This window comes from Phocoena sinus, chromosome 1 (genome assembly GCF_008692025.1).
Source record: "Phocoena sinus isolate mPhoSin1 chromosome 1, mPhoSin1.pri, whole genome shotgun sequence".
Classification (NCBI taxonomy): domain Eukaryota; kingdom Metazoa; phylum Chordata; class Mammalia; order Artiodactyla; family Phocoenidae; genus Phocoena; species Phocoena sinus.
Window position 1 is genome coordinate 150,485,297 of NC_045763.1, and position 27,934 is coordinate 150,513,230.

The 27,934-nt window shown below is 36.5% G+C and overlaps 1 protein-coding gene and 1 pseudogene across 9 annotated transcripts; one reads left to right on the forward strand and one right to left on the reverse strand.

Moving 5' to 3' along the window:
• Positions 1–1,369: 1,369 nt before the first annotated feature.
• On the reverse strand, positions 1,370–27,570 carry CD55 (CD55 molecule (Cromer blood group)). Of its 9 annotated transcripts, none has more exons than XR_004350645.1 (10): positions 27,345–27,570; positions 26,334–26,516; positions 24,730–24,921; positions 24,239–24,338; positions 22,202–22,287; positions 17,964–18,152; positions 13,435–14,220; positions 3,027–9,905; positions 2,732–2,787; positions 1,370–2,149 (listed from the first exon to the last, which is right to left on the reverse strand). XR_004350645.1 is itself a non-coding variant. In XM_032636817.1 (10 exons), exons 1-9 carry the CDS (start codon positions 27,442–27,444, stop codon positions 2,780–2,782), a joined length of 1,665 nt encoding a protein of 554 aa, XP_032492708.1. In that variant the 5' UTR covers positions 27,445–27,569; the 3' UTR covers positions 1,370–2,149; positions 2,732–2,779. The 9 variants fall into 9 exon arrangements, 5 of the variants coding, with proteins under 5 accessions (XP_032492708.1, XP_032492691.1, XP_032492700.1 ...); XM_032636817.1 differs by having other exon boundaries at positions 9,885–9,905; positions 27,345–27,569; XR_004350647.1 differs by lacking the exon at positions 2,732–2,787.
• Positions 22,360–23,142, forward strand: LOC116760315 (annotated as a pseudogene).
• Positions 27,571–27,934: the final 364 nt, after the last annotated feature.

Consider the following 27,934-nt stretch of genomic DNA (forward strand, 5'->3'; position numbering starts at 1 on the left):
AGTCCCCAATCCTGCCATGTGAATCTCATCTACTTGTCCTTTCTCAATTTTCATCCTGTCCTGAATGGCTCTCAGCCCACCACTCATCCACTTAGCAAAGACAACTTAGGCACTCCGTATATTCTGTACAAGTGTAACACTTATAACTCTACATTCTTTCTCTCAATAGGTGTTATCGTTTTAGTCTTATAAGCAACGTGTGGGTAGATACTGTGTGGTAGTCATTTGGTAGCTTCACCACCTAGCACTATAACCTGCACATAGTGGGCTCTCATGTGTTTTTTTTTGCGGTACGCGGGCCTCTCACTGTTGTGGCCTCTCGCGTTGTGGAGCACAGGCTCCGGACGCACAGGCTCAGCGGCCATGGCTCACGGGCCCAGCTCCTCCGTGGCATGTGGGATCTTGCGGGACCGGGGCACGAACCCGTGTCCCCTGCATCGGCAGGCGGACTCTCAACCACTGCGCCACCAGGGAAGCCCATCATGTATTTTTATGAGTAACTGAATCAGTGTTATCCTTGCTACTACCCCAGGAAGCAGCAGATTGTCACAGAGTAAGCAGAGTAGGTCTTCCTATTTAACAAACGAATGAATTAATAGATAGATGTGAGCCTATTTGCAGAACTCTTAAGGAAGTTAAAAGAATTTCCTAAAATTAGAAACCATTAGGAAATTACCATTAATCTTGTTAGTTGTGATGATAGTGGTTAGGTAGGAAAAAAAAGTCTTTATTGTTAGAAATGCATATTTAAGTATTTATAGTGAAATGCCATGATGCTAATGGAATTTATTTTAAAATACTTTAACAACAAAGAAGATGAAGCAATATGACAAAATAAATATTGTTAAATTTTGTTATGTATATATTCTAGTCTATTCCAACACTTAACATGTAATTGACAAGATGACAAGAACATATTAAGAATCTGGAAATTGATGTGATTGCCAGTTAGGTAAATCAATAGCAAGTGATACATAAAAGTAACTGAAAATGATTCACCCTAGGATAACCAAAGGGCGGCATTCTAAACTACTTATGAAAGGCAGGAAGGGACTCTCTTATTTATAAGTAAATTATTTACATTTAAGAAAATAAATGTCAAATACCACCTGAGACAAAAGTGTGATCAATTATTTCTATTTAGGGAAAACAAATTTTTCTTTACGTATCTTCTTGAACTTTTTTGGTATACATGTAAAATATAAATAAATATAAATTAAGCTTAATATTACAAAAGAATAAGATTTACAATTTGAATACGAACATCTCACTTTAGAAATACAGAATCTTTTCTTATATTATAATATCTCTGGAGACCTTTAAAGACATTAAGTCAATAAAGACACCTTGCACCCTTTCCCAGGGCTGGTTTTTTTTTTTTTACATTATCTTAAGAACAAAATTATAGCTGATCTATCTGACAAATAAGGAGCTAATTCACTATCTGTACTTGTATGACAAAGGAAGAATTATTCCTTCATTCTGTATTCCTCCTTTGTCACCAAATAACCCAAGAAACTCAACACTCTTGGGTCATTGGCATGTTTTTCCTTTAAAAAATTTTGCCAACTGATTCAGACTCATTTAAATGGAATAAGAAAAGATGAAAATGCCTTTTAGCCAGGAAGGATTATTTTACAATGTTTCATCAGTCTTTGGCAATTTTTCTTAGAAGAGAGTGGTTTATTTGGTTTCAATATCCAATTAATGTTTTTAATTTGTTGTGTCCTTTGTAAGTAAAAATAACATTACATATTTGTTGAAAAAAATTTCACTTTTTTTCCTTTTCTTCTTGCTCACATTCTAAGTATCAACAAATCTCTCCACTTTCCCACACTTTTATGAAAGTAATCACTCTCAATCTTGTGAGTTCTTCTATTTTCAAGAGTCTTAAGAGTGCTGAGAATGTGATTCCAGGACAGATTCATTTTTCCTTGCTTCGTGGACATTCTTATGCATCTTAAAGACAAGATAACACGCAAAACGAAGAACACTACCACATATACTGTGTTCACTCCACCAGAAAGTTCTACAAAATTAGAAATATTCTGTGTACTCATGTGCACTTTCTTCTCAACTCTTCTTTGGCTCAGTTAGCCAATAGTTACTAGCATCATAAGCAAAACTGTCAATGTCGTACATATATGTCCTGAAAGTTAAAAAAAAGTTTAAATCAAAATAATTTTATTTACTGGTGATAAACATTATTTTTTTAGTTACTATGTGATAAACCATGAAAAAGAATTAGTTGGTTAATTTGGGGTGCAAAACAAATGCAAAATTCGTAAGTTATAGTATGGACAACCTCAACCAGCATAGTTTAGAGTTCGGTAGCTATAGCAATACCAACTAAAACATGACACTTGAGTTTTTAGTTTCTTGAGATTAAGTGGCCAAGCTGGATTCAACTAAGATTCTTTCAGATTAAAAGTCAGTGAAAACTCCCTGGACCAGAAGAAAGTTTAATCAAAAGAAGACACCTAGAAGGTTTCACAGGTACATACATATTAAGTTAGTTTTGTGTGATAATGTTGCCTAACAACATAAAACAGATAAGATCTGTAAACTTGACTTAGAAAAGACACGTTAAAATAGATTTAATATTTCTTAAACACTGGAAACTAAAAGTCACCAAGCAAGACGGAGGAGCAAATACAATATGGGCCAATCATCTCATGATGCAAGTAGTCACAATGAAGGCATTCCTATTTGTAAGCCCTAATGTACCAACCTTTTGTTTTTTTCCAGATATTTGTAGCATTGTAAGCATCTAATCATTTCAATAAACTGAGTATAAAGCACAGAATGAGATAATGAGTATACTGCTGAAGAGTGGAAGACTGAAGACACGTCATATTAATGAAAGATTCAATGTGTTAGTCACTCGTTCAACAAAGAAGAACAATTCTGTCAATAACAGAGGTTTAAGCCTCTATTGTCCTTTAATAGTCACAGATAGATATCAAGTTAATTGTGTTAATGGACATTTTCCAAGATACAGAAGTTGATTTTATTGAACCATATACCTATTGTAAATTAATAGAAGGTCTTACTTTCGTAGCATCACCAGTCACAAATTATGAAACTTAAGTGCTTTGTTGTTCTCATGTGTGTAGTAAGAGCTGAATAGTAGAGAAGGAAAATACTGATTGAATTATAAAAGTTTAAGTTCACTCAAAAAGCAGTATCAGCATTTGCTTACAATCACATTCTTTTCAAAAACTAAAATTTATCATATATATCCAACACTTCTAAAAGATGTAAATAAATCCTTTGATAGGCAAACACAACACCAGGTGAAGGTACATTACACCATCACATGCATTAACTCTTTCTCCTGTCTCATTAAGATCAAATTTTAATTAAATCAGTATGAAATTGAGAGAATAACCAGGAATGTATAAAGTTAGCTCTTACCCTCAACATCTTATACTTCCAAAATAAGGCAAGTGGAGTGTTTTTAAGTGCACATTAAAAAAGGCAAATTCTCTCTTAGAGGTTTGCATGAATTTCCTCTGATTCAGAAATAGAAGAATTAGGTTTACTGCAAAATCCCAATAAAATATAAAACAAATATTCCTTCCTTCTACATTTCAGCACTTTTCATTCTATTAAAAATATGATGGTCTATTATTTTACCAAAGTATCTAAAAAAGTAATGATAGCCAAGAGACAGCCAAGAGGGAGACAACTCATCACATTCCACCCCCCTCATCTACCAAGCCCCAGAGCAATGGTTTTAGAAGTAAATTAATAATGCTCCAATTCAAAAGGAGAACTGGACCAAATGTAAGGAAGTAGAGAAGATTGGTGGTTTATTCTTTCTTCCAGAGCAGTTTTGCTGAGACTTCTGTACCAACTTAATACCTCACATCATCCAAAGAATTGAAATAGGCAATTTAGTAACAGCATTAAAATATAGTTGTTCTTAATTAAGTAATGAAAAAATAGGTATTAGGGCACTTCAGAAAGAATTCAAGTTTATATGAACTCCACAATTAGTTTTCTGAACAACAAAATCTACAAAACAGAAGACAGTCAATTTAAATAATACTCTGTCTACAGGATACATCAGAGCCAACCATGACTTTATACTTAACACATGTAAATTCAATGCAGGTCAGATGTTTCAAATACTGATCTTTTTTTCTGTGTGTTGTTGTTTTATCACCTGAGTGCTTACCATGTGACAAGTAAGGTTCTAACCTCTTTACAGATGGCAATTTATTTGATCCCATGAAATAGATACTACAATCCCATGAAGTAGGTACTACATTTCCCCCATTTTTACAAACAAGAAAATTGAGGCATAGAGAGGTTAAGCTGCTCACAGCCACATGGCATTTAAATAGTAGACCCGGAATTGGAACCAAGCAGTCAGGTTTCAGAGCCTGCCCTCTTAACCACTGGGCTGATTTTGGCTAGACTGGCATCTGTTAATAAATGCAATTTATTAATAGGCCTAGTCACAGGCAATTTAACAATACGTTAGAGTTTCTCTTTCTAAATTTTTTTGCTTCTGTACACACACAGATACTCTCATAAATTGTACTGAGTAGAGAAAAAGGTGAGTTGATTAATAGATTGCAATGAGACTTCGGCTTTCAAATCACTTAATGTCCTCGTATATACTGAGAAATCTAAAAATGTTTTAAGACACAGAGTCTGTTCATCCAGGATAGTAATCATAGACAAAAGGAATAAAGAGACAGCATATCAAAAAATGCAATTAAGCTAAGAAAGTTATCTACTGGCATAGTGTCAAGTTTTACTGGAAAGAAGCTAAGAAAAATTTTAAAAAATCATCAGAATTTCTGTTCACCCTGATTTTCCACTGCCCCAGAAAACTTTAACTAGAATTATGGTACCAATTATTAGAGTACCAGCAACACATCCTTGAGGGGGAAAGAATTTGATAAGACAGTTAATATAGAAACATGAACAATGATATATACAGTAGTTCACAGTAACAAACATTAATTATGAGGCAAGTTAAAAAATAGGAGACATGAATTATATTTTGCTTGCTTGCTTATGTCACAACTCTGACAGTAAATGCTGCACATTATTTATCCTGTTTTCTTTCAAGGAAAGATGAAATATTTAGAATGAATTATCACAATGCTCAAATAAAATTTGACAGGTTTGAGAGGATTCTAAAGTGTTTCAACCCCACCATGCTTAATTTTAAATGATTTGATCACTGATTTAAATATGATGACTGTATTATATAATTTCAGCACTAGAAGGCATCTTAGAGTTCACGCTCATTTTGTAGATAATTAAATTGAGTCTCAGAAAGGTGACGCGTCTATATGTGGATAATGGGAAGGCCATTTACTTAGTTCATAAAGGTAACAGAGATGTAGGTATTTTCCCATCATAGGAAAGGTATCGTCATCTCAGCACCGAGAGTAAAACATACCTTGCCTATAGAAACGCTTTTCAGTGTTTAGTCTGTTGCAGATAAAATTTCTTTTAGGAAAACTAATATTTACTTTCAAGATTCAATGCACTATTTTGAGTTGAGCAACAGAAAATAATTGGTTAAATAAGTTGAATAACAGCAAAAAACTTTTATACCTTGACTTTTACACATAAACTTTCTTCTTAAAACCACCCATTGCCCTTCCCCCTCACCACCTTGGGTCTCCCTTTACCTCCCCACTCCACCCTCCAAATCCTTGAACTCTACTCTTTTGATCTGTACTACAAAGAAAATTATAGATGACACTAGAAAAGTAACTGAAGGTAATATGACTAACAAGTGTATCTGGTTCCAAATCAGCAAAATACTACAGATGTCGCACAACTGAACAGCCATGTCGATACATAATTTTAAAAATAGCTGTTTCCACCACAGGTTTTATACTATTTTACCCAATCAATTTCTTTAATTGATCCCTTACACCATAGCATTAGTTTGAAAAGACTGTACTCATAAAATAAATCATGGCTCCTCAAAAATGTGGGATTTCTTTTCCTTTCACCACTTCCCATTAATCCTACCATTTTCAAATGATGCAGAAAGATCCCATTTTCAGTTTGAATGATAAATGAAAATAGAAAATTTTAAAGCAATCCAGAATGTCTGGATGACATAACTTAGGAATATTCTTAGAACACTGATCAGCACATATAAGTGATTCAGGAAGAAAGTGTGTGGAGGTTGATGTTTTAACAGAAAACCAGTGCAAAATACAGAAATTGAGAAATATAATTCTAAATAAATGATTCCTCAATAATTAATAATTAATGAGAGTATTATTTTGCAAATTAGAAACAAAGGAAACTTTAAAGTATAAAGGCAATGATCTTAATATTCACCCAAAGGGGAATCAGTGTTAATTTAAGATTGACACAACTTGAGCTACATGAAACTATAAAATTATAAATGAAACTATGATTACAATTCCAATGTTCTTAATTATTCATTGAAGAGATCATAGGTAGGAAATCTACCTAATTTTAGAAAATGTAAAAGGAGTAGTTTAGTAATGTTCCCCATTATGTAGAATTATATTTACCTAGTACTTAAAACACTGCAAGGCAATTTGTCACCTATTATCTCGTTATCTCCAATAATTGGCATGGTACTTGTAAATAGTAAAGAGTGTTCAGTAAATATTTATTAAATTGCATTACATGATATTCTTTTCACAGATGAGAACACTGAGACTGCAAATGAATAAGACACACAGTTTATCACCAGAGAAAACCTATTTCTAACCCCTGGTTCAGGGCATGATTTTAACTGTTCACAATATTCTCAATAAAAATACCTGAGATTACTCAAACAAAATTTGTATTAGATGGGTATTACATTAATATATAGAGTATCACCTCCATTCCCAAACAACCCAAGTCAGAACCTAACTACAAGATCTGGTATTATCAAATGAGGCTTGTCTCCTTTTCTGAAGAAATGTGGATTCATCCAGTCATTTCGAAAGGTCTCACTTATACATCTCATAAAGTGGAAATGCAGTCTATATACTATGAAAAACTAAGAAAGCTATGAATAGGCTTTGTTCTTCCTTATAATCCTATTTAACATAAATATATAAGTCAATAAGTATGTGATATTTAAAAGAAAAAGTATTTTAGATATTTCACTGAGCATTCTCTAATTCTTTCTTTAATATTCCTCCAATTGACCTATTAATTCCCACAAGGGATTTATGAATGTCACAATATAGAATTTCAGCAATGGAGGGAAAAAAAGCAATACTTGTAAAGAATCAGGACTATCTTAATTGTCAAATTTGAGCTCTGCAGCTCTAGGAGAAGAATTTTTCTATCCTTTCAAGTATTAGTGCTGAAGAAGCTAGTCATCTGCGTCTATTTAAGAGCCTAATAGCTGTGTGACCTTGAGCAAGTTAAGAATCTTGCAAAGCCACAGTTCTCTCGGCTAAAAAGTGGAACATAGCTACATTATAGGATTGTCGTGAGAAGTAAATGAAATAATACATAGGCATATTTCAGTACAGTCCTCGTCACACACCAAACACAAATATTGCTCTAATAAAGGACTGTTCTTATTCTTTGGTGTGGCCAGAGAGAATGATAAAATTATCAGAAATCCATCTTAGGAAAATAGTGATAAAATAAAAATGAATTCTTAAAGCTAGGATTTATTCAATTTTTAGCACTATGCTAGTAGTTTTCACATCCGTTATCTCATTAAGCTTCCAAGACTTTAAATAGGAATCATTATCACCATCTCATAAATGAGAAAATTGGGAGTCAGAGAGATTAAGTAAATCACTTGGGTTGAATTATTACTAAATGGAAAAAAAAAATCCAAAAGAGGATTGAAACCAAGGTCTGACTGACTCCAAAGCACAAGTCTTCCTTCTATATGACACTGTTGACAAAAACAAAAACAAAAACCCCACAAATATATAGAGCATGTATTCTCAATGGGGTTGGTATCATCCCTAGAGGGGAAAAAAAAAATCTCACTTTTTTATGTATAAAGTACAAATGTGCATACAGTACATAAATAGATTTATATTACATCTGTAGTATTACTATTTCATAGGAATGATTAAGAAAAAATGTCTTAAAAGCTCCTTGAGGGGGAAAGGGTAATAATGAAAAAAATTTTTTTTGAAAAACACTGATACAGAGCCAGCAGAGAATAGCTTTAAAAATCAAAATGCAGGCTTCACTTACATAGCAGATTAGAAAGTTCTGGGAAGAGTCGTCAGTCTCTACTTCTTAGCAGAATTAAATAGGAAAAATATTAAATACTTGCAAAGTTCTAATATCATTTGTATCATTCATGTGCACTGCAGTGTAATCAATAAAAGCAATTTCCTTGCTATAGAGTTTATCTTTAAAATGAGAAAAGTGACCTCATTCACAGAATACATTTAAGAAGTAAAAATATCAATAATTTTCAGGTTTATGTTTTACAAGTATAGGATTCTAAAGAAAACTATTGTCATATGTCTGATAGAAGAGGGAAGGAGTTCCTCTTTATTTTTGAGCACATGTTGGAATTAAAACTAACCCTAAGGGAAGGTTTCTGGGAAAATACACAGTATACACTTAAAGAATTTCAGAGAAAATAATAAGCACCTCAAACCTTCATTGAATGCCACTGAGCTGTAAGAAAAAGCTCACCTATTAAATTTTTAAGCTCATCTATTAAAAATGTCATCAAATCATTAAATCATGAGATTTTCATTTAGAATACATTTATTTTTATTTAAAATATAGAATGAACAAAGTGAATTCTAACTGTTGGAATCTTTCAACATAAATCTTTTAGCTTAAAAGAGGTTCATTTAAAATATAAAAACTATAATAAATAACAATGAAAATAATAAAACAAGTACCTGCTTTCAGTTTTATAGTCCCTTGGCTAATTCATGCATGCATAAGATAGGAGACTTCAGCTTATTAACACATAAATCAAAAAATTCATTTTTTAATGTTTTCCATTAGACATTACTTATCAATATATGCCTATTTAGCTGTATTGCTTCTTAACAAACATTTATTTTACCATCTTCTTTAGGAGTTTATTAATCTTCTTGTTAATGCATAACATCAAATAATTTATTTACGAACAAAAAAAGGACTAGACCAAATGCTAGAAGAAACTGCAACACAGGTATGTTTTTGGCCTTATGCCTATAGAAACAGAATACTTTTTTTTTTTTTTGCGGTACGCGGGCCTCTCACTGTTGTGGCCTCTCCCGTCGCGGAGCACAGGCTCCGGACGTGCAAGCTCAGCGGCCATGGCTCACGGGCCCAGCCGCTCCGCGGCACGTGGGATCCTCCCGGACCGGGGCACGAACCCGTGTCCCCCGCATCTGCAGGCGGACTCTCAACCACTGAGCCACCAGGGAAGCCCGAAACAGAATACTTTTTAAAGATAACTTTAAACCATTGACAGGGAAGGGAAAATGAAGAGGATATAACCAAAGGTAAGACTCTTCGTTTTACTTGGGATAAGACAGACATCCAGAAATGGTCAAGGAGTAGTTTATGATTAATTATAAAATACTTGAGGATAGAAACTGTATTGATAACTCTCTCCTCTTGTGGTTCTTTAGCCACTAGAATGAGATGTATTGAGACAACAGGCACACAATAATACTTGATCAATTGGCCAAATGATTTGAAGTTGTCCTAAAATTACCTTGGAACAAGAACATGGTGGGGAATACTTAGGAACCTACCAAGCACCTGATGGTAGTACAAAACACATCGATAAAATGCATTTACCTGTTTTCTCTTTGGCATCCATAAACACTGTATTTTAATAGTATTCCTAAGACACTTAAAAGACAATATAATTTTCCAGGAACATAGATTACACATCCGAAAGCGAGGACAAATTCTGTTAACTGCCAGAGAGCCACACTTACCCGATGCAATAATGCTAGCACCTAAAGAAAAAAAAAAGAAAAGAATTACAAAACTAAAAATATTTTAAAGTCATTGATTTGCTAGCAATTTAACAAATATATAAATTTATCAACAACAGTACGTGAAAGTTCAAAAGTAACTCAGATTTTCATAACTAAAAGAAATAATTGTAAATAAATTGATGAAAACAATTATACAGTATTAACTTAATCAAGTAACATATATAGCAGTGCTATCTCTATTAAACAGAGTCAACACTATAAACATAAAATACGATAATGAGTTATTGAATACTGAAACAAACACCATGTAAATTTGGTTGTATGACTTGATGGCAAGTCAAGGTTATTGTAAGGATTAATACTAACAAATGGAAGGTGCATGGTACATGACACTATGGAACACACTCAGTAAGTAGTAGCTACTATTATTTTTTCAATAAGAGCAAAAATAGTAAATAATATTTAAAGGGTAAATTAATTATATATGAGAGAAATTTGATCCCAAATATTTGTTTGCATTTTTATCATAATAATTGACTCAGGTTTAGGTTAAATTTGTTAAATTATCTTGTATTCTTGCAGAAAAAAATATTTCAACAAATTTAGCTCTATAACAAATTTATATAAGGTGGAACTTGTTTCTCTTTGCCTTGCCCTATTAAAAATTGGATGTATTCAACCTAAAACTTTTAGGCCCAGAGATGCCATAAAATTTTAAGAAGTCAGTAACCACATATGTGTTAAAATTAATGAACTGAATCTAAATATATCAATATAAGCCACAAAAGCAAGGTTGAGCACAAAAAGTCAAGTTAGGTAATGAAATATATGGCATACTGTTTAAATTATAAAAAATATACAAAACAATAATATGTACTACTTATGGTGACGTACATGTAGCATAAGAACAAAAACAGAGAGGAAGCTTGCACAATGAGGTATTACCTCACACCAGTCAGAATGGCCATCATCAAAAATTCTACAAACGATAAATGCTGGAGAGGGTGTGGAGAAAAGGGAACCCTTCTACACTGTTGGTGGGAATGTAAATTGGTACAGCCACTATGGAGAACAGTATGGAGGTTCCTTAAAAAACTAAAACAGAGTTACCATATGATCCAGCAATTCTGGGTATAGATCCAGAAAAGATGAAAACTCTAATGCGAAAAGATACATGCACCCCAGTGTTCACTGCAGCACTATTTGCAGCCAAGACATGCAAGCAACCTAAATGTCCATCAAAAGATGGATGGATAAAGAAGATGTGGTGCATATATATAATGGAATATTACTCAGCCATAAAAAAGAATGAAATAATGCCATTTGCAGCAATACGGATGGACCTAGAGATTGTCATACTGAGTGAAGTAAATCAGACAGAGAAAGAGAACTATTGCGTGATATCACTTGTATGTGGAATCTAAAAAAATGATACAAATGAACTTATTTACAAAACAGAAACAAACTCACAGACTTAGAACATAAAATTTATGGTTACCGAAGGGGAAAGTTTGGGGGGAGGGATAAATTAGGAAATTGGGATTAACATATACACACTACTGTATGTAAAATAGATAATCAACAAGGACCTACTGTATAGCACAGGGAACTCTACTCAGTACTCTATAATAACCTATATGGGAAAAGAGTCTGAAAAAGAATAGATTTATGTATATATATAACTGAATCACTTTGCTGTACACCTGAAACTAACACAACACTGTAAATCAACTATACTCCAATATAAAATAAATTTTTTTAAAAACCAATAATATATACTACTTATGGTGACATACATGTAGCATAAGAATAAAAACACAGAGAGGAAGCTTGCAGTGATTGCCTTAGAGCAAGAGAAATGGGAGCAGGGAAATGTGCAAGGAAACTTTAACAGTAAGATCTGTAATGTTTAAGTTCCTAAAAATATTCAGGTAATGGCAAAATAGGCCTCAAGATAACCATTATTAAATGTATGAAATCATTATGAAAGTATGGTCATAATGTATAAAACACTATTCTAAAAAACACAACTATCTGATGCCACTGAAGAGTGATCAAAAGCGGGCAGGTTCTGTGACAAACCATAATGGAAAAGAATATGAGAAAACATACATATGTATATATATATATATATATATATATAAAACTGAGTCACTTTGCTGTACAGAAGAAATTAACACAACATTGTAAATCAACTATACTTCAATAAAATTTTTTTTAAGAAGGCAGGAATTGAAGTTCCCCTTTTAAAAAGGGGAACTAAATGGAGTGAGAGTTTGTGTATTTGTGGGTATTTGGCCTTTTACCTAAAGGAATAAAGAAACATACAAAGGAAATTTCAACAATAATACCTGTAATGTTTTAAGTTCTTAAAGATTCTGGGTAATGGCCAAATGAACTTGATCATGGCAATTACGAAATCTGGACAAAATATTTTAAAAACAACAACAACAATGATTTGAAGGCATGGAAGAGCAAACTAACTCAGACAGAAACTAATCAAAGCTGAAGAGCTCAGGCAGGCATTAAGCTGCAGGGAGTGAGATTTGCATGGATGCTGCAGGGGGAAATCCCTAGGCCACTTGGTGCAGGGAGCAGAAAACCACAGTCTCACCGGTTGGAGAAGTCAGAGAATAGAGTTCAGAATCAACAGGGCATCTGGAAAGTGAGGGGCTGCTGATGCTCTATTTCTTGAAATATGTGGTGGTTATACCAATATTTGCTTTAGAAAAGTTATTAAGCCTTATATGTATATTTCACACAGTTTTCTGTGTGTTGACGTCAATGAAAAATGAAAATAATTTTTAAAATTATCGCTTGGCTCAGTCCTATTGAGATTTTCCAAAAAACTAAACAAACAAAAAACACATATCTCTATTAGAGAACAAGAATGTCTATTAATATAGCTATACATTAAGCAAGTTGTAAAACAAGAAGACATCTGGGTGCTCTGAAACAGCATTAATTAGTAAGAGGGGTTTCATTCACTCAACAGGTTTTTCTGAAATCTACAGCATATTTTACTCTGCTTTCATGAAAACTGTCATTTAAAGAGTTAATATGAACTATTTCAAAGAACTCTGTTTTTAATTACTTAGAAGATACTATTAAGGTGCTTTACCAAATTAGCAACTCTAGGGAATCTGGAGAGTTCCATTAGCATGCTTGAAGGATGGGTCTCTGTCAATGAATCAGACCCAAAAATAAACCTTAAGGATTATACATATTTGAATCTTTGAGGGGTAGTGAGGAATTCAGTGACTCCCTAAAGCTAACATCAAAAACAGAATTTCTTCACTGACCTTAATTTAGCATTGCTTTTATGGAGCCACAACATTTTTCTATATTACTGCAAAATGTTTCTTTCTTAAAGGTGTGCCCTAGCACAATCCAAGTCTGCCTCTGAAGAAAGTCAGAACATCAGTATGAAGAAACTCTGCTACAATAAACCAGAGACTATTTAATTTTATAATCCCAATCAATTTGAAATTTCCACCATAGCACATAAAATACATACTTGGAAACCTGAACAGAGTAGTCAACTGACCTGAAGTAGAGCTTCCTCCTCCTTTAGGTGTGCTTGTTGCATGAAAACGTGTGGCTGCCCCGTGAACAGCTGGACTCCTTGTTGCTGTAACATGAGCAGAGGTCAATCTTTGTGTTGCATGGAGACTCTTGATCACTGGGGTATGTACAGCAGTGGACTTTTGTGTTGCTCTAAGATTCTGTGTAAGTGAAGATTTTGCCGTGGTGAATCTTTGGGTTGTTGGTGTGGCCTGTGATGCAGAAGCATTTGCCATGATGGGATTCTGAGCTGCTGTAGAGACAGTGTTTGATATGGGGGAATTTTGGGCTGTTGTGGCTGAATCATTTGCTGTGGAAGGTTTCTGAGAAGCTGATGAGACTTCTGTAGCTGGAACATTTACAGTGGTGGGTCTCTGAGAAACTAGTGGGGACTTTGTAGCTGAAGAATTTATTTTGATGAGTTTCTGAGGAGGTGGTGGGGCTTCTGTAGCTGAAACTTTTACAGTGGTGGGTTTCTGAGGAGTTGGTGGGGTTTCTGTAGCTGATACTTTTACAGTCGTGGGTTTCTGAGGAGTTGGTGGGGCTTCTGTAGCTGAAACCGTTACAGTCGTGGGTTTCTGAGGAGTTGGTGGGGCTTCTGTACCTGAAACATTTACAGTGGTGGATTTCTGAAGAATTGGTGGGACCTTTGTAGCTGGAGCATTCACTGTGGTGGATTTCTGAGGAAATGATGGGGCTTTGGTAGCTGGAACATGTACTCTGGTGGGTTTCTGAACTGCTGGTGTGACTTTGTAAATTTGAAAGGTTTCTGTGGAGGAAAAATGTTATTTAAAAAATTAGCTAAATAATGCTGTCCAAGTTAAAATTTAGGAACCAATTGTTTGCTCTATGACTCTTCTCTTTCCTCACAAACAACTAAATATGATTTTTAGGAAACCAAGTATTCTCATGTATTTCCCAAAGAACTAAAATGTTATATTGTCTTTGCTTTGAAATAAATTATACCTTTAGGCAACGAAAGTGAATTTACACCCAAGTAGTGTTGAGGTTCTTAAAACTGTTTTCTATGTGAAAAAGGAAACCAAAGTCAGAGTTGGCAGTGATCTCATTCAGTGACACACCCCAAATAAAGATAGTTTTTCTCATAAATTGTCTTCTTTACCTCATGCCAAGACCAAAGAACAGCAGGATGCAACCTTGAACCAACAAAGATAATCACAACATAGTTACTTTTTCCAAAGCTCTCAGGACATGTTAGTGACCTTGGGAACTTGTTTTGTTTCACTTCTTTTTTAAAGCAATAAATTCAATTAGAATAAAATAACTCCCTTTTTCTCCTCTTGTGTTGGTTACCAACTTTACATAGGTTAGTTTAGTTCCTCTTTGGATTTTAGGTGAGATAATAAATATCTCAAGTGCAAATTATGTGAAGGTCCTATTCTGAGAGTCACAAATCTAACATTAAAATTTTAGGCCTTCAGTGCCTGTTTGATTTTGGGTTGCTTATGCAGTCTCCATCATAAGGCAGTACTGAGCAGTGCCTAAGCCTGTTTGACCACATACTAGAGACTGTTGTCAACTTCTCTAAGCTTCTTTTCTCATTTGTAAAATGAGAATTGAAAACAATGTCTCTTAGTGCTTTTATCATTGCTTTAAGTTGCCAAAGTTTTGCTATGAGGTGCCTGGAAGTGGTTTTGGTTTTATTCTGCTTAGAGTCTTGAGAGCTTTTGGAATTTGTTGGTTGATGTATTTCATCAGTTTGGGAAAATTCTCAGTCATTATCTCTTGGAGTATTTCTTCTGCTTCCCTCTCTCTCTCTCTCTCTCCCCTCTTTTTTATCATATGCTAGAAGAGTTTAACATGTCTCAAATGTCTCTTAAATTTGATCTATATTTTACATTCATTTTTCTCTTTGTTCTTCAGTTTTAATTAACCTTTCTTCCAGTTCCCAATACTGTCTCCTGCTACATCCAAATCACTGTTAAACCTATCTATTGTGCTCTTAACTTTAGATATTATATTTTCCCATTGCAGAATGTTTATTTTACACCATTTTTATAGATTCCAATTCTCTGTTGAAGTTCTCTATTTATCTTTTCCGTTAGTATCTTAAATATATTAAACACTTATTTTAAAGTCCTTGTCTGCTGACTCAATTATCCAGATCTTTTTAATTTGATTTTCATTTCTCCTAATTTGGTTATAATTTCTTGCTTCTTTCTATATCTAATTTTTTTTATTATATGCCATACAATTCAGATGATATGATCCACCAAAGGGAGGGTCTCCTTTTCTGATAGGCAGATTGGTTTGAAGTGATCACATCCTCAGCCTATGAGGGACTCAGCCTATGAGGGACTGATTCTGTAAGACTCAGTCTACTTCTGCTCTTGTCTCTGCTCCTTGGAAGTGGACCTTCTGGGTTTTTGATTTGACAGACTGGTGGAACTTTGTTTCCTCAGCCCTGAGAGACTGCAGGAGAGCCAGGTCTGTCCTTCAGCAGTGTCCCAGTCCAGCAACATAGCCTCCTTCCCCACACAGCTTCAAAATGAGCTTAAATGTCGTAAGGAGGACACTGGCTCTATGCTTGATACAAGCCTCTTCCTGTGATGAGTTTGTTGTCCAAATACCATAAGGTTCAGGGAGATCTCATTTTGTACTTTGGAAGCTTGAGGTCTAGCTCCCCAGTCTCACCTGCACTCCCAGAAATCAGCAAATGGCTCTTGGGAAAAACTGGGTCAGCATTTGAGGACTTCCAGTTTCCAGTTCATTATCCTAGCTCACCGCAACTATTGAAAGCTTTGCTAGAATCTCTCTTTCCTGGCAATGGTCTTTTATGTGTGTCAGGATGGATCCTCAGCCCAGATGGGCCTCAGAATGGTTTGTCTTCACTCCCTACCCCCAGGAATTTTAGTTCATTCAGCTCTAGTTGTTCCCCTGAGGGAACAACCTATGCTTTTAAAATATGATTAAAAAAAAAAATCTACCCAGGTTTTGCAGTCATTGTCATGGGAGCACTGGCCTGCCATGACTTCCTTGGGCATTGCCATAGAGTTGTAAGCTCTAAATAACTGATGATTTAATAAAACAGGGGAAAGTAAATATGAAGTGGATCAAATGGCTAAATTTTAAAATATCAAAATTTACTCACAATTAAATGAATTCAACGATTAAGTAAAATTTTCACCACTTATACTATCACATCTCCATATCTTAATAACCATTTTCATTAATGGTGCAGAGAACAAAAATACAATATTGGTGGGACAGTAAATTGGTACAGATTCTTTGGAAGCAATATTGTTAATGTTTCAAAAGTTTAGATGCATATACCTTTGACACAGTAATTATACTGCAAGGAATTTATTGTAAAAAATGTATTTGCACGCATGTACAATGAACAGATATACAATAACACTTACTGTAGCACCTTTTGTAAAATAATTTCTTAAAAAACTAGAACAAAAATTAAATTCCCTTCAATAGGAGACTGGTTAAATAAATAATATATCCATACAATGAATATGATTTAAAAAAAGAAATATGTGTATGTATATTTATTTTCTAGAATAAAACACAAAAATTTGTAAACAGTGGCTACTTCTGAGAGTAAGATTGGAGGAGACTTTTACTTCTCATTTTATACAATCATTGACATGGTTTTAATATTACTTCACTATATTTATGTATACCACTTATATGAAAAAACTATTATTAACAAGCAATAGTATTTAAAAATTCATGCTAATAGAATTCAAGTATAATTATAAAAGTAGTATTTGCTTGAATGATATTGGCATTCAAATATGACACTGCTTAAATAAATGCCACCTCCTGGTCCTGTGCAATGTTATAATCCAGCTTCATTGATCTTCTAAGTATCTCTTCAAAAATATACTTAAAAAGCAGTTCTAAAGATTCTGAGAGTACAGCCTAAGTATTAAAAAGCACTGAGGGAAGAAGAGGTCTAGAAAGATGAAGAAGAGAGCATTCTCAATAAGAGAGAAATTCTGGAGGCAGAAAACAAATATAATATAATTCAATGAAGTCAACAGGTAGGCAAGAGTTTCTCTTCATTGTCACAACATATATAATCATTATCTAGATCCCTTAGTTCAATCTAAGATTCTCTCCCAATTAAATAAAATAAACCACTTTATACATTCTTTGTATAAACAAAGAGATATCTATATTGACTTACTGAAAGTAACATGGTAAGAAACAGCAAATTTAAGCTAATTCACTAAAAACATGAGACATATCATGTGTATGTGTACGTGTGTGTGTGTGTGTGTGTGTATTCATAAAGGTCATGTGTGTATTTATTTATTTATATGTTACCATATGTTCTCCACATCAGTTGTTCGTCCTTTTTGGAAGTCATAAACCCCTTGTAGATTCTGATGAAAAACTGTATCACCCAGAAAGATGCAAATACGCATATGTATAACATTTTACATTCATTTCTCAGGGATTTCATAGATTCTCAGATGCCCATATATAGACCTAAAGCAAGAATAAATCAGAAATATAACTCTGCAAACTGATTACCTTTGCATTCAGGTGGGGGGCCACTCCACTCTCCTTGGTCATCTCTTACAGTACAATTGATAGAGCTCTCTCCATGCAGGGCGAAGCCTTTCATACATTTATATGTTACAGATTGTCTATATGCGTAACTGTTTTGTTTCTTTTCAATCATTCCATGGTCAATTTCTGGTGGTTCTGGACATAAAATTTCTTAAAAAAAATTCCAACATATTTTAAATTAATTAAACTGGCAAAGAATTTTTATAAATAAGTAAGACTAAAATTTGTTAAAGATTTTATTTACAGAAAAAAACTTATTCTTCTAAATTAAGCATTTCATCTCAGAAGTGAGATGAAGCAGGGCAGAGATTTCCATTTAGGGAGTAAATGGACTTGAGTTTAAACCTAAGATGTACCCTTCTTCTTAGAGCAGAGAAGAGGGCTCTGCTTTTCATTCCAAGGAGAAAACATGCCAAATGAAAGGAGTTGGGAATGTTAAGTGGCAAGTTTGGGAAACAGGAATTTTGGATAGAGCAAAAGATTTTAAATGTCAGGATTAGACTTTGACTTTCAGGGTAAAAATTTTTTAAGCATGTGTTAACTCTTGGCCTTTTATTTAAAGTAAATCTTACTGAGCAGCTGAATTTGTAAGACAAATACAAACAGAGTATTGCTTGTTATATTATAAAAAGAAGCCTCTCCCTCCCAGTTGCCCTGATAAAAAATTCAATGGTTCCACATTCTCCGGAGCCATGAAGTTGTTTTTCTTTCTTTCTTTCTCTCTCTCTCTTTTTTTTTTTTAAGCAGGAAAGCAATGTGATCACATGTGAACATCAAATTATATTACACAAATACTCTTAAGTACCCAGAGAATACTAGTAATTTATGAATTACTTTTAGGCCATTGATCAAAGCAAGGAACAAGAACAAGTTAATCTGATTTACACTGGGCTGGGTGGGCGATGACAACACATATTACCATCAGTTCAGTTCCAACATTTTCTGAGCACCTAATACATACCAGGCATTGTTCTATAAATAGAAGCGAAAAACCGAATAAGATACAGTTCCTCTGTCTTAAAATACAGTGGAAAAAGACATTCAAAGAGATCATTTCAATACAAAATGGTGAGGATTATCACAAAAGCATGCACAGTGGTGTGCAAAGAGAGAAGAGGGACAGTTAACCAGCCTGGGAGGTCAGGGAAAGCTTCTAGGAGAACTACAAGAGCAGACCCTTAAGAGAAAAAAAAAAAAAACTAAGCAAAAAAGGGGCTGAAGGACATTCCAGGCAGAGGCAGTGTCACAAGGAATGATGGGAGGGCATGAAGAAGTCTGAGGTATCTGGACAACTACAGAAGTTTGCAAAGGATGAGGGCAAGACATAAGCATGGAGAAGCAGGTAGACCATGTCTAGCCTTGAACACTGTATGGAGGAGTTTAGACTTTTACACAATGAGGAGACACTAATAAGCTTTAAGAAGGAAAGAGACAAGTCACATTCGTGTTTTAGATGGATCACTAGGTAGAGTATAGATGAAACATTAATGGAGTGTAAGAATGGAGGCTGGAGGCCACTGCAATCAGTATCACTTTTGAACTCGAGCAAATGGGACTCCTGCCTTAACTCCCACAGCTTAAAAGGCCAAGCTCTGGCCCTCCTCTGGCTGTGCCTCTCTCTACTAGATGGGGAATCTGCAGGGCTGAGGGGGTATGTTCAATGAGAGCTCCTCCCCCACCCCATTCTAAATCATGCTCCAGGAACTGGCAGCCAGAACTCCCTGTGCCAACACCCCTTTCAAGTCTTCACCTGGTCCATATTCTTGAGGATGGTCTATACTGTGGATGTGTTCACCTTTAGGCCAAAGTTCAATGGAGTAGGGATAAGGGTTACAGGGGACGTGACTTGGGTGTGTAGGCCGAGCTATCCATTTACACGCATCAGAGACCCCTCACAGTGCAAGAAGGGGGCGCTGACTTGAGAAAGTCTGTGTCTTAGGCCAAGCGACTTCCATTTATACCCTTGTCCTGGATCCTGAAAATGTTAGGCATGGCCCTTACTGCAATAGTCCAGACAAGGGATAATAAACTACATTAAAAGTGTTATAGGTGGAAGATAAAAGACAGGTTTGAGGACTTCCCTGGTGGCGCAGTGGTTGAGAGTCTGCCTGCCGATGCAGGGGACATGGGTTCATGCCCCGGTCCGGGAAGATCCCACATGCTGTGGAGCGGCTGGGCCCGTGAGCCATGGCCGCTGAGCTTGCGCGTCCAGAGGCCTGTGCTCCACAATGGGAGAGGCCACAACAGTGAGAGGTCCGCGTACCGCAAAAAAAAAAAAAAAAAAAAAAGACAGGTTTGAGAAATAGATTAAGGAGTAAAGGAAAATTTACTGATTTAGTGATTAGAAGTGAGAAGATAAAGAGAGGGGCCTGGGACGACAGATATTATATAGCAGGGATTGATTCCAGGCTAGCATGTAGTAGCAGTCTACTAAAATTATTTTTGAAAAAGAAAATATTGGCAGAGAGAGAGGAAAACAGATCTTTCTGATACTGAGGCTTTGTTCAGAGGTGAACAACTATCACTCTTGATTGATTTATAACCAAGGATAATTTTTGAATATGCCCATTGTTCATTCGTTCTGTATATCCACACCTGCATATCCACATCCACACATGGACATCAATGCTGTCTCATGTGTTGATAGAGGCCAGGGCTGCATACTTGAGGTAAAACAGCTCATTGCTTAAGAATTTGTACTTTCCACTTGATGTTTTTGGTACTGTCAAAACAGGAAAGTTATGTGGGAAATCAACCCTAGGATAAGTAGGGCTTTAATAGGGATAATTGAAGACACTGGGGTTGCTGAGGAAAAAGGGCTCTTTCCTGCAGGGTTCAGATGTCAGTGCCTGCTGAGTTGCAGAGACAGATAAAAGAATCAAAGAGGAAAATATGAACTTCAGGATGTTCACCACAGAGTTGAAGACACCAGACAGAGAGCAGGATCTGTCCTAGCCACGGGCAAGCATGAAAAGAGAGTGGGTTTGCAGTGCAAAAGCTCTACTATGCTGGAATACGTGCTTGGTGTCCACATTTGTGACACTCGCGACAGCAATTGTTTGTAAAGATATTGGCCTCAACTGGGAAACCACTTGTTCAGGCTTTGTGACAAGCTGTTGCCTGTGTTAGAAAAAGATATGGTCCAGCCCCTGCTTGCTTTCCATATTTGGTTCAGTATCATTTACAGCATCCCTTACTGGATGGTGGAAATAGGAAAGGTGATGGTGGGTAGTAATGATGGATATGTGAAAATAATAATGGGAAAAAGGGAGAAATAGTAGCTATGGGAGGGCAGGGCGCCAGATGGGTGTGGCTGGAGTAAACTCCTGGTTGGCAAGGCTTCATTTTATTTGTCTTCATATCAGTTGACCCCACACATTCCCTACCATAGAGTGTCAGTCAATAAATGCTTGATAAATTACACTGCATCTACTCTAGTCTCCTGCTCCTAAAAACCCCCAAAACTTGCACTTAGCAATAATTTTAATGACAATGAGAGAAAAAAGCCTACTTTTTAGAATATTACATATATTTATTCCTCTCAATTTTCAGGAGACATATGTCTCTAATTCACATGCATTTAACTTGATATATCCATTTAGGAAATTATCTCTGTGTCCTATTCCCCACTTGAGAAGACAAGATTTTCAAGTGCAGAAACCATACTTCTTCTTTATTATGTAAGGTTATTTCTCTAATGATAAAACAATATACCACACTTTAAAACACTTCTACATAACTACCTCAGTTAATAATCCTTAAAGGAACACATAGGTAACACTAGGCGTTAGAAGACTTATGGGTTTGAAATCAAGAAATCTGGGTTAAATGCTTTCTTTTGCCGCTTATTTTGGCATACAGGATCAAGTCATACAGACCCTCTGATCAAAAGCATTTTAATCCATAAAATTAAAAATTATGGGGGAAAAAAACCCATATCTATTTTACTTGACTCTTAGAAGGAATGGTAAGATGACCAAGAACAATATAAACCTTAGTTTGTTTTTAATCCTTTATCCGCACAGTTAATAAATTAAGAAGCATTACTACTAGAGATCTTTAAATTACATAAAACACACACACATTGGAAGGTGAGGGTACTACAGATACATACTGTGGGTTATTCTTAAAGAGCAGAAAGCAATTTATTATTAATTATTCAGTCCCACACCTGAGTGCTTAGAATTTTTCAGTCTTACCTTGGCATTCTGGAAACGGATCACTCCACTCAACAGTATTTCCCGCAAGAGAACAGTAACTAGAAGTTGCACCAACTAATTTGTACCTAAAGCAATGAGGGAAGAAAAAAAGTTAAGTTCCATTCACACATACTTGACTTCCCTTAAATTCTCCAGAATATCATCTTAAAATATTTATGACACCAGTAGATAGAGACAAAACAATAGTTGATAAAAGTCCATGTGGCAGTTTAAAGGAAAAGAAAAAAATTATATCTAAAAGGGTGGCCTTAAAGAATAAAAAAGGGCGGCTTTGGAGGCGGCTGCGACGCTAGGATGAACGCCCCTCCCACCTTCGAGTCCTTCTCGCTCTTCGAGGGCAAAAAGAATATCACCATTAACAAGGACACCAAGGTACCCAATGCCTGTTTGTTCACCATCAACAAGGAAGACCACTCTAGGAAACATCATTAAATCGCAGCTGCTGATGGACCCACAGGGGCTGTTTGCTGGCTACAAAGCACACCCCTCCCCCCACCTTGGAACACAAGATCATCATCTGCATGCAGAGGGACTACAGCCCCCAGGAGGCCTTCACCAATGCCATCACAGACCTCATTAGTGAGCTCTCCCTGCCAGAAGAGCGATTCTGGGTGGCCATCAATGACAAGCAAGAAGGAATTGAGTACTGGGCCGCACCCGGCCCTTTTCCAGGCACCAGGTGGACAAGAGAACTTCTTCCAGCCGTGGGCCTCCTTGTAGAAATTCCAGTGAGCCCCTCACCCCCGACACTGATGTGCCCTGTACATAGTTTTATCTTCCTAATAAAATGTGGCAGGAAAAGACCCAGCTGTGACTTCAAAGCAAATGGGCCATCAGTTCAGTGGAGGTTGCGGACCTGTTCCAAAGCCACTCAGGGACCTCCTTTCAGCACTGGTCCAGAGACCCAGATTTCTGTCTGAGGAGGTGGCAGGAACAAACTCATTCTGGACAAAACCTGGGAACCTGGGGCTGCCAGGCAGCGTCTCAAGCAGAAGGAAACTGAAAACCCATGTGCTTCCAGGAGTCTCTGCTCTAGAAGCCTCAGCTGCCAGGCCTGCCTCCCAGCAGCTCTCCCCAGGCTTCTCTTACATAGTAGAGTTTAATAAAAATATTAACCGAAAAAAAGAAAAAAAGAAAAAAAAAGTATAAGACGGGCAAAATATTTTTGATTTGGGTAGGGCACATGTTAGAAAATAGTAAAGTGTTTTAAAACATTTTTAAAAGATACAGATGCTTAAATATTTTATATTTCTGAGTTCTAAAAGATCACTACAGACACCATAGAATAATAGAATGTACTTCTATTTAAAGGGTTCAAAGTACCCCCAGATTTAATATTAATGATATTAGTGATCCAAACATCTATGTTTAGTACAGGAGACAAGTGATAATGATAGTTTTATAAAGAACAGGGATACACACACATAATAAAATATCATAATTCAATTTGCAGATATTAACTGAGAGAATGAGTATAAAGGTTTTAGCAGCACCTGAGACACTGACAATACTCAGTGAGTAAGTTCCTTTTCCCTGCATAGAGAACTTATAAAAGATCTTAGGTCAGAATGATATTTTCACACTAGGAATAATTGTTTTTAACCCATGATATTTTATAACAGATTGTTCGTATATAGAAAAAACAAATGCAAATTCATTATTTAGGTAAAGAATGGTTTCATATTTAACACTGAAAGGATTTAATTTCTCCAAGGATCATCAACTTTTCACAAGTATTTTCCTATACATATCACACTTAAAATTTTATAATGAATCACATATGTACTGAAATCTAACCATTGAGAGAATTTTGGTGGTATTATAAGAAATCTTCCTTTCTTGCCCCATTTTACTAAATTTAACTGTGATGAGTTCATGATAAAGGGTCTTTGAATAGAGGGGTGGTTTTATTGCTACTAGCTTGTAAACACTGGCTACAAATCTAAAAGCTTCCATCTTAAATCCTAATTTGTTTTTCCATTTGTTAAATATAGTGTTTCATATACCCAAACTTACCCTGTATTACATGAAAAATGGATGGGCGATCCAAATAATAGGTCATGTGTTATACTGACATAACCATTTTTTATTTCTCTAGGGTTAGCACATGATTTTTCTAGAAGAGAATACAAATTGATTTTTTAAATTAAATTATCAGGTACATCTATGCAAATTCATCATCTGAACCATTGATATTACTTATCTTTAGACTATTTAAATCGTACCTTCATTTTATCAGTTTCAAGAAAGCAACATATTTAGACTATACACTATTTGATTTTAGGTAACCTTAAACTAATTAAATGAGAAATCAGTGAGTAAAGTAATATTTCTAGCTCACAGTTATTTAGTTTCCCTAATTTAAAATAAAATGGTTCCAATGGTTCATTTAAGAATCATTCTAAATAATAACATGTACACATAGACTTCCACTATGAGTGAAGGAAGAAACACTATTTTCCCCAAACACCATATGGTTAAGAATACTCTTTAAAAATTATACTCACTTTTACAAAATTCATCAGGTTTGGACCACGTAAAATTCTGAAGGCAAGTTAGTTTTCCTGAGAGAGAATGGTCCCTTATGTAGCCCAAACGGCAATCATATTCTACAGTGGAACCTTCTGGGAAATAATTCTGTTTGGTATAAGACTTTTTGAGAGATGCAAAAAGTAGCCTGGTTGGAACATCACAGCTACCTAAAAGTATTAACAAAAGCAACAACAAAAAAATTAATATCACTTTATTTTATAACCTATGTTTAATTATCTGGTCCTATATCACTCCTTTTTCTATACTTCTTTGTACATATTTGGTATTTATATTAATGTCACTATGGCACTGACAGTGTATCAAGCATATTCACATATAAATTTTCATTTCCCAGTTACTAGAGGCCTGTGAAGTAGATTTGGCACATAGAAGTCACTATGCCCACAATTTAGAAAATACAACTCATTTAAGTTGCCTGGCATAGTTCTGGAACTGACTCAATGCCAGCTCCCTTATCCTGCCCCATGTAGCACAGGGGTAGATGATAACTGGTATTTCCAGATCCCTGGGCTAGTGTCCTGGACAACGATAATAGTTAATAATAGTTAATATTTATTGAGTGCTCCTAAATGTTTTACACATATAAACTCATTTAATCCTCAGAACAACCTATGGGGACAAGGATCAGATGAGCCAATGGTGGACCTAAAAGTATTTACAAACTGTAAACATCCAGGCAAATGTGAATTTATAGTGGCCTGGTATAGTGGAAGGGGCACTGGATTTATAGTCAAAAGACTCAAGTTTCCACCCTGGCTCTCCTGCATAAGGGAGCTCCTGATCTCAAGGAAATTGTTTAACTGGGGGCTGCTTTCTCAACTGTAAAATGTGGATAAGTCCCTAACTAACCTCAGGGAGTTGTTGGAAGGATTAGATGAAGTACTATATGCAGAAGAGTTATAAACTCTAAAACATGATACATGTGCAAAGACTTATGTACTTCAACCTCCTGCCTTGTATCATGGATAGATAAAAAGTTAAAGCTGATCTCACACCTGATTTCAGAAAATACTTGTGGCAGTTTCTATCTTTACTGTAGCTTCCATTGCTCCAAGTTGTTCAAAGGCAGGAATCAAGTCTTACCTTTATCTTTACTTGTATACGTCAAAGCTAATCTAGGGCTATGCCTATAATGGCAGATTTTGAGATAAAAATTGAGAATTTTTAAAAATATCACTACAGAGTTGTATTGGGTAAGTCCTACTTTACAAAATGAAATTTAAGAAAACAGAGGATTTCTGTTATGTGTCTCAAGGTAATTGCCAAATGTAGTTATATATAATTTACTCCCTAGACAGTACCTATTGTTTATTTTTGCTATTACTCAGTTCAAGAGTTACAGTGTTAAGGGGGGGAAAAAAAACCGTTAACGAAGGGCAGGACCTATTCCAGAAAGCAATGCCGTCAATTAGCTAGATTGTGAAGTGCCAACAGGTATACCCTGGCGATTAATAATGCTAGAAAACGATCTATTACCAGTCACTCCAAACAGGGATAAAATTAAACTTAAGAAACATTCCATTCCCATAACTTTTCTAAGATGAAATGAAAAACTTACGATTACAAAATTCTGCAACCTCTGACCATTTATTATTCAGACAGACCACTGAGTCTGCCTTGCCAGGAACTTTTACAAAGCCTTCGTTGCATTTGTATGTTACTGTGCTTTGTATGGGAAAACTTGTAAGAGCTCCCAAAGCTGGTTGGGCATTAGGTACATCTGGGGGAAGGCTGCAGTCACCTAGGGAGGAAAAAACAGAACTGAAGGAAATACAACTTTTCAATTCATTGCAGCATTCCTTTCCCAAGACGAATAAGGGAAGCAGCAATGGCTTTCTATGCCCACATAACATTCCCATCCAATGCTCAGCTGACATACCGAGAACGTGCTAGGCTTCCTGTGTCAGTTAATTCAAAACTAAAATAGTCGAAAATAAATTCCTGCCCTTCGTTATCTAATATATACATACATATATATACACACACACACACACACACATATATATATACACATATGTACATATATAATATATATACAGTGCTTTAGACTTTCACATACATACTGTTGCTAGGCACACAATAAAGACAGACGCCCCCTTGGAACGTTACACCTGGAGGAGATGACGCGCAAACTTGTAGCGCCACGTCTGTACACGACTGGACCCTCTTGAGAGGTGAGAGTGGTCAACTATTTGGCCTTCCACCCTTAAGGAGATGCTGAGGATTCACTCTATTCGAGCCCTACCTTTTGGCTTCCGGGTGTTTGCTCCCTGTACCCTCCACGCCTCACTCCTAAAACCCTGCCAGCTGGGGTCCAGCACAGCAAGCTTCCTAACTGCCGGCTAGCAGCGGAGAGCCTCTTACCGTCCCCAGGGATCGTGCCAGTAGGAGCGCTGATAGAGGTAGAGGATTACGGGAACAATTAGGGATGCCGACATTCCTCAGCGACCCTGGTCCGCCGACTTTCCGGTTGTTGTAGAGACGGGCCCTGCCCCTCCCACACTGCCTAAAGGTTTAGTCTGAGGGGTGGGGTGGGGGGTCCCTGGGGGGTCCCCGACCCCCCACTCACCCGACGCAGCCGGAGGACGCAGGAGCAGCAGCAGCAGCGGCGGGGCCAGCCCGCCCAGTAGGCGCAGCACAACTGTAGCGCTCCGCCGCGCGGAACTCATGGCGAGCGGGGACGGGGATCCGGCGTTGGGACTCCGCGGTCTCTGAGGTTAAGACCAAGCAGGCTCGAGCCAGGAGCTGGAAGTAGGAGCAGCGCCCGGTAGTTCTGCAATTCGAGTTAAATTAGTGCCTTGGGCGGGGCCAGGGCTCTGAATCTCCAAAAGAGATGGGTGGAGAAGGGCTATGCTCACACCAGGTGCTGGGCTGGGTAAGGGCGGGGGCTCCATCGTCACTGGCCTCTGGGGACCCAAGCAGAAGAAAGAGGGATCCTGGGCAAGGAGAGGAGCTCTCCGGCGCTGGACGCTGGTGGGGCGGGCGGGGGGGCGGGGGGGGGCTGCAATGAGTCGCCAAGTGGAAATGTAAATATCTGCTTTCTTAAGTAAACAAAATAATGGGGGAACTGAAGAGAGAGCGGAATGGTTAAGTGGTGCAGGCTTTGCTCCCCGGGAATCTGAATTAGTTTAAGTGGAAATTAAGCGCACTTGAGTGCTA

Coding starts and splice junctions, on each gene's coding strand:
- CD55 (XM_032636772.1), bottom strand. CDS start 27,444: ATGAGTTCCGCGCGGCGGAGCGCTACAGTTGTGCTGCGCCTACTGGGC. Junction 22,288..24,238: donor CATTTTTCATGTAATACAGG/GTAAGTTTGGGT, acceptor TCATTGCTTTAG/GTACAAATTAGTTGGTGCAA. Junction 18,153..22,201: donor TCCGTTTCCAGAATGCCAAG/GTAAGACTGAAA, acceptor ATTTTTTTTAAG/AAATTTTATGTCCAGAACCA.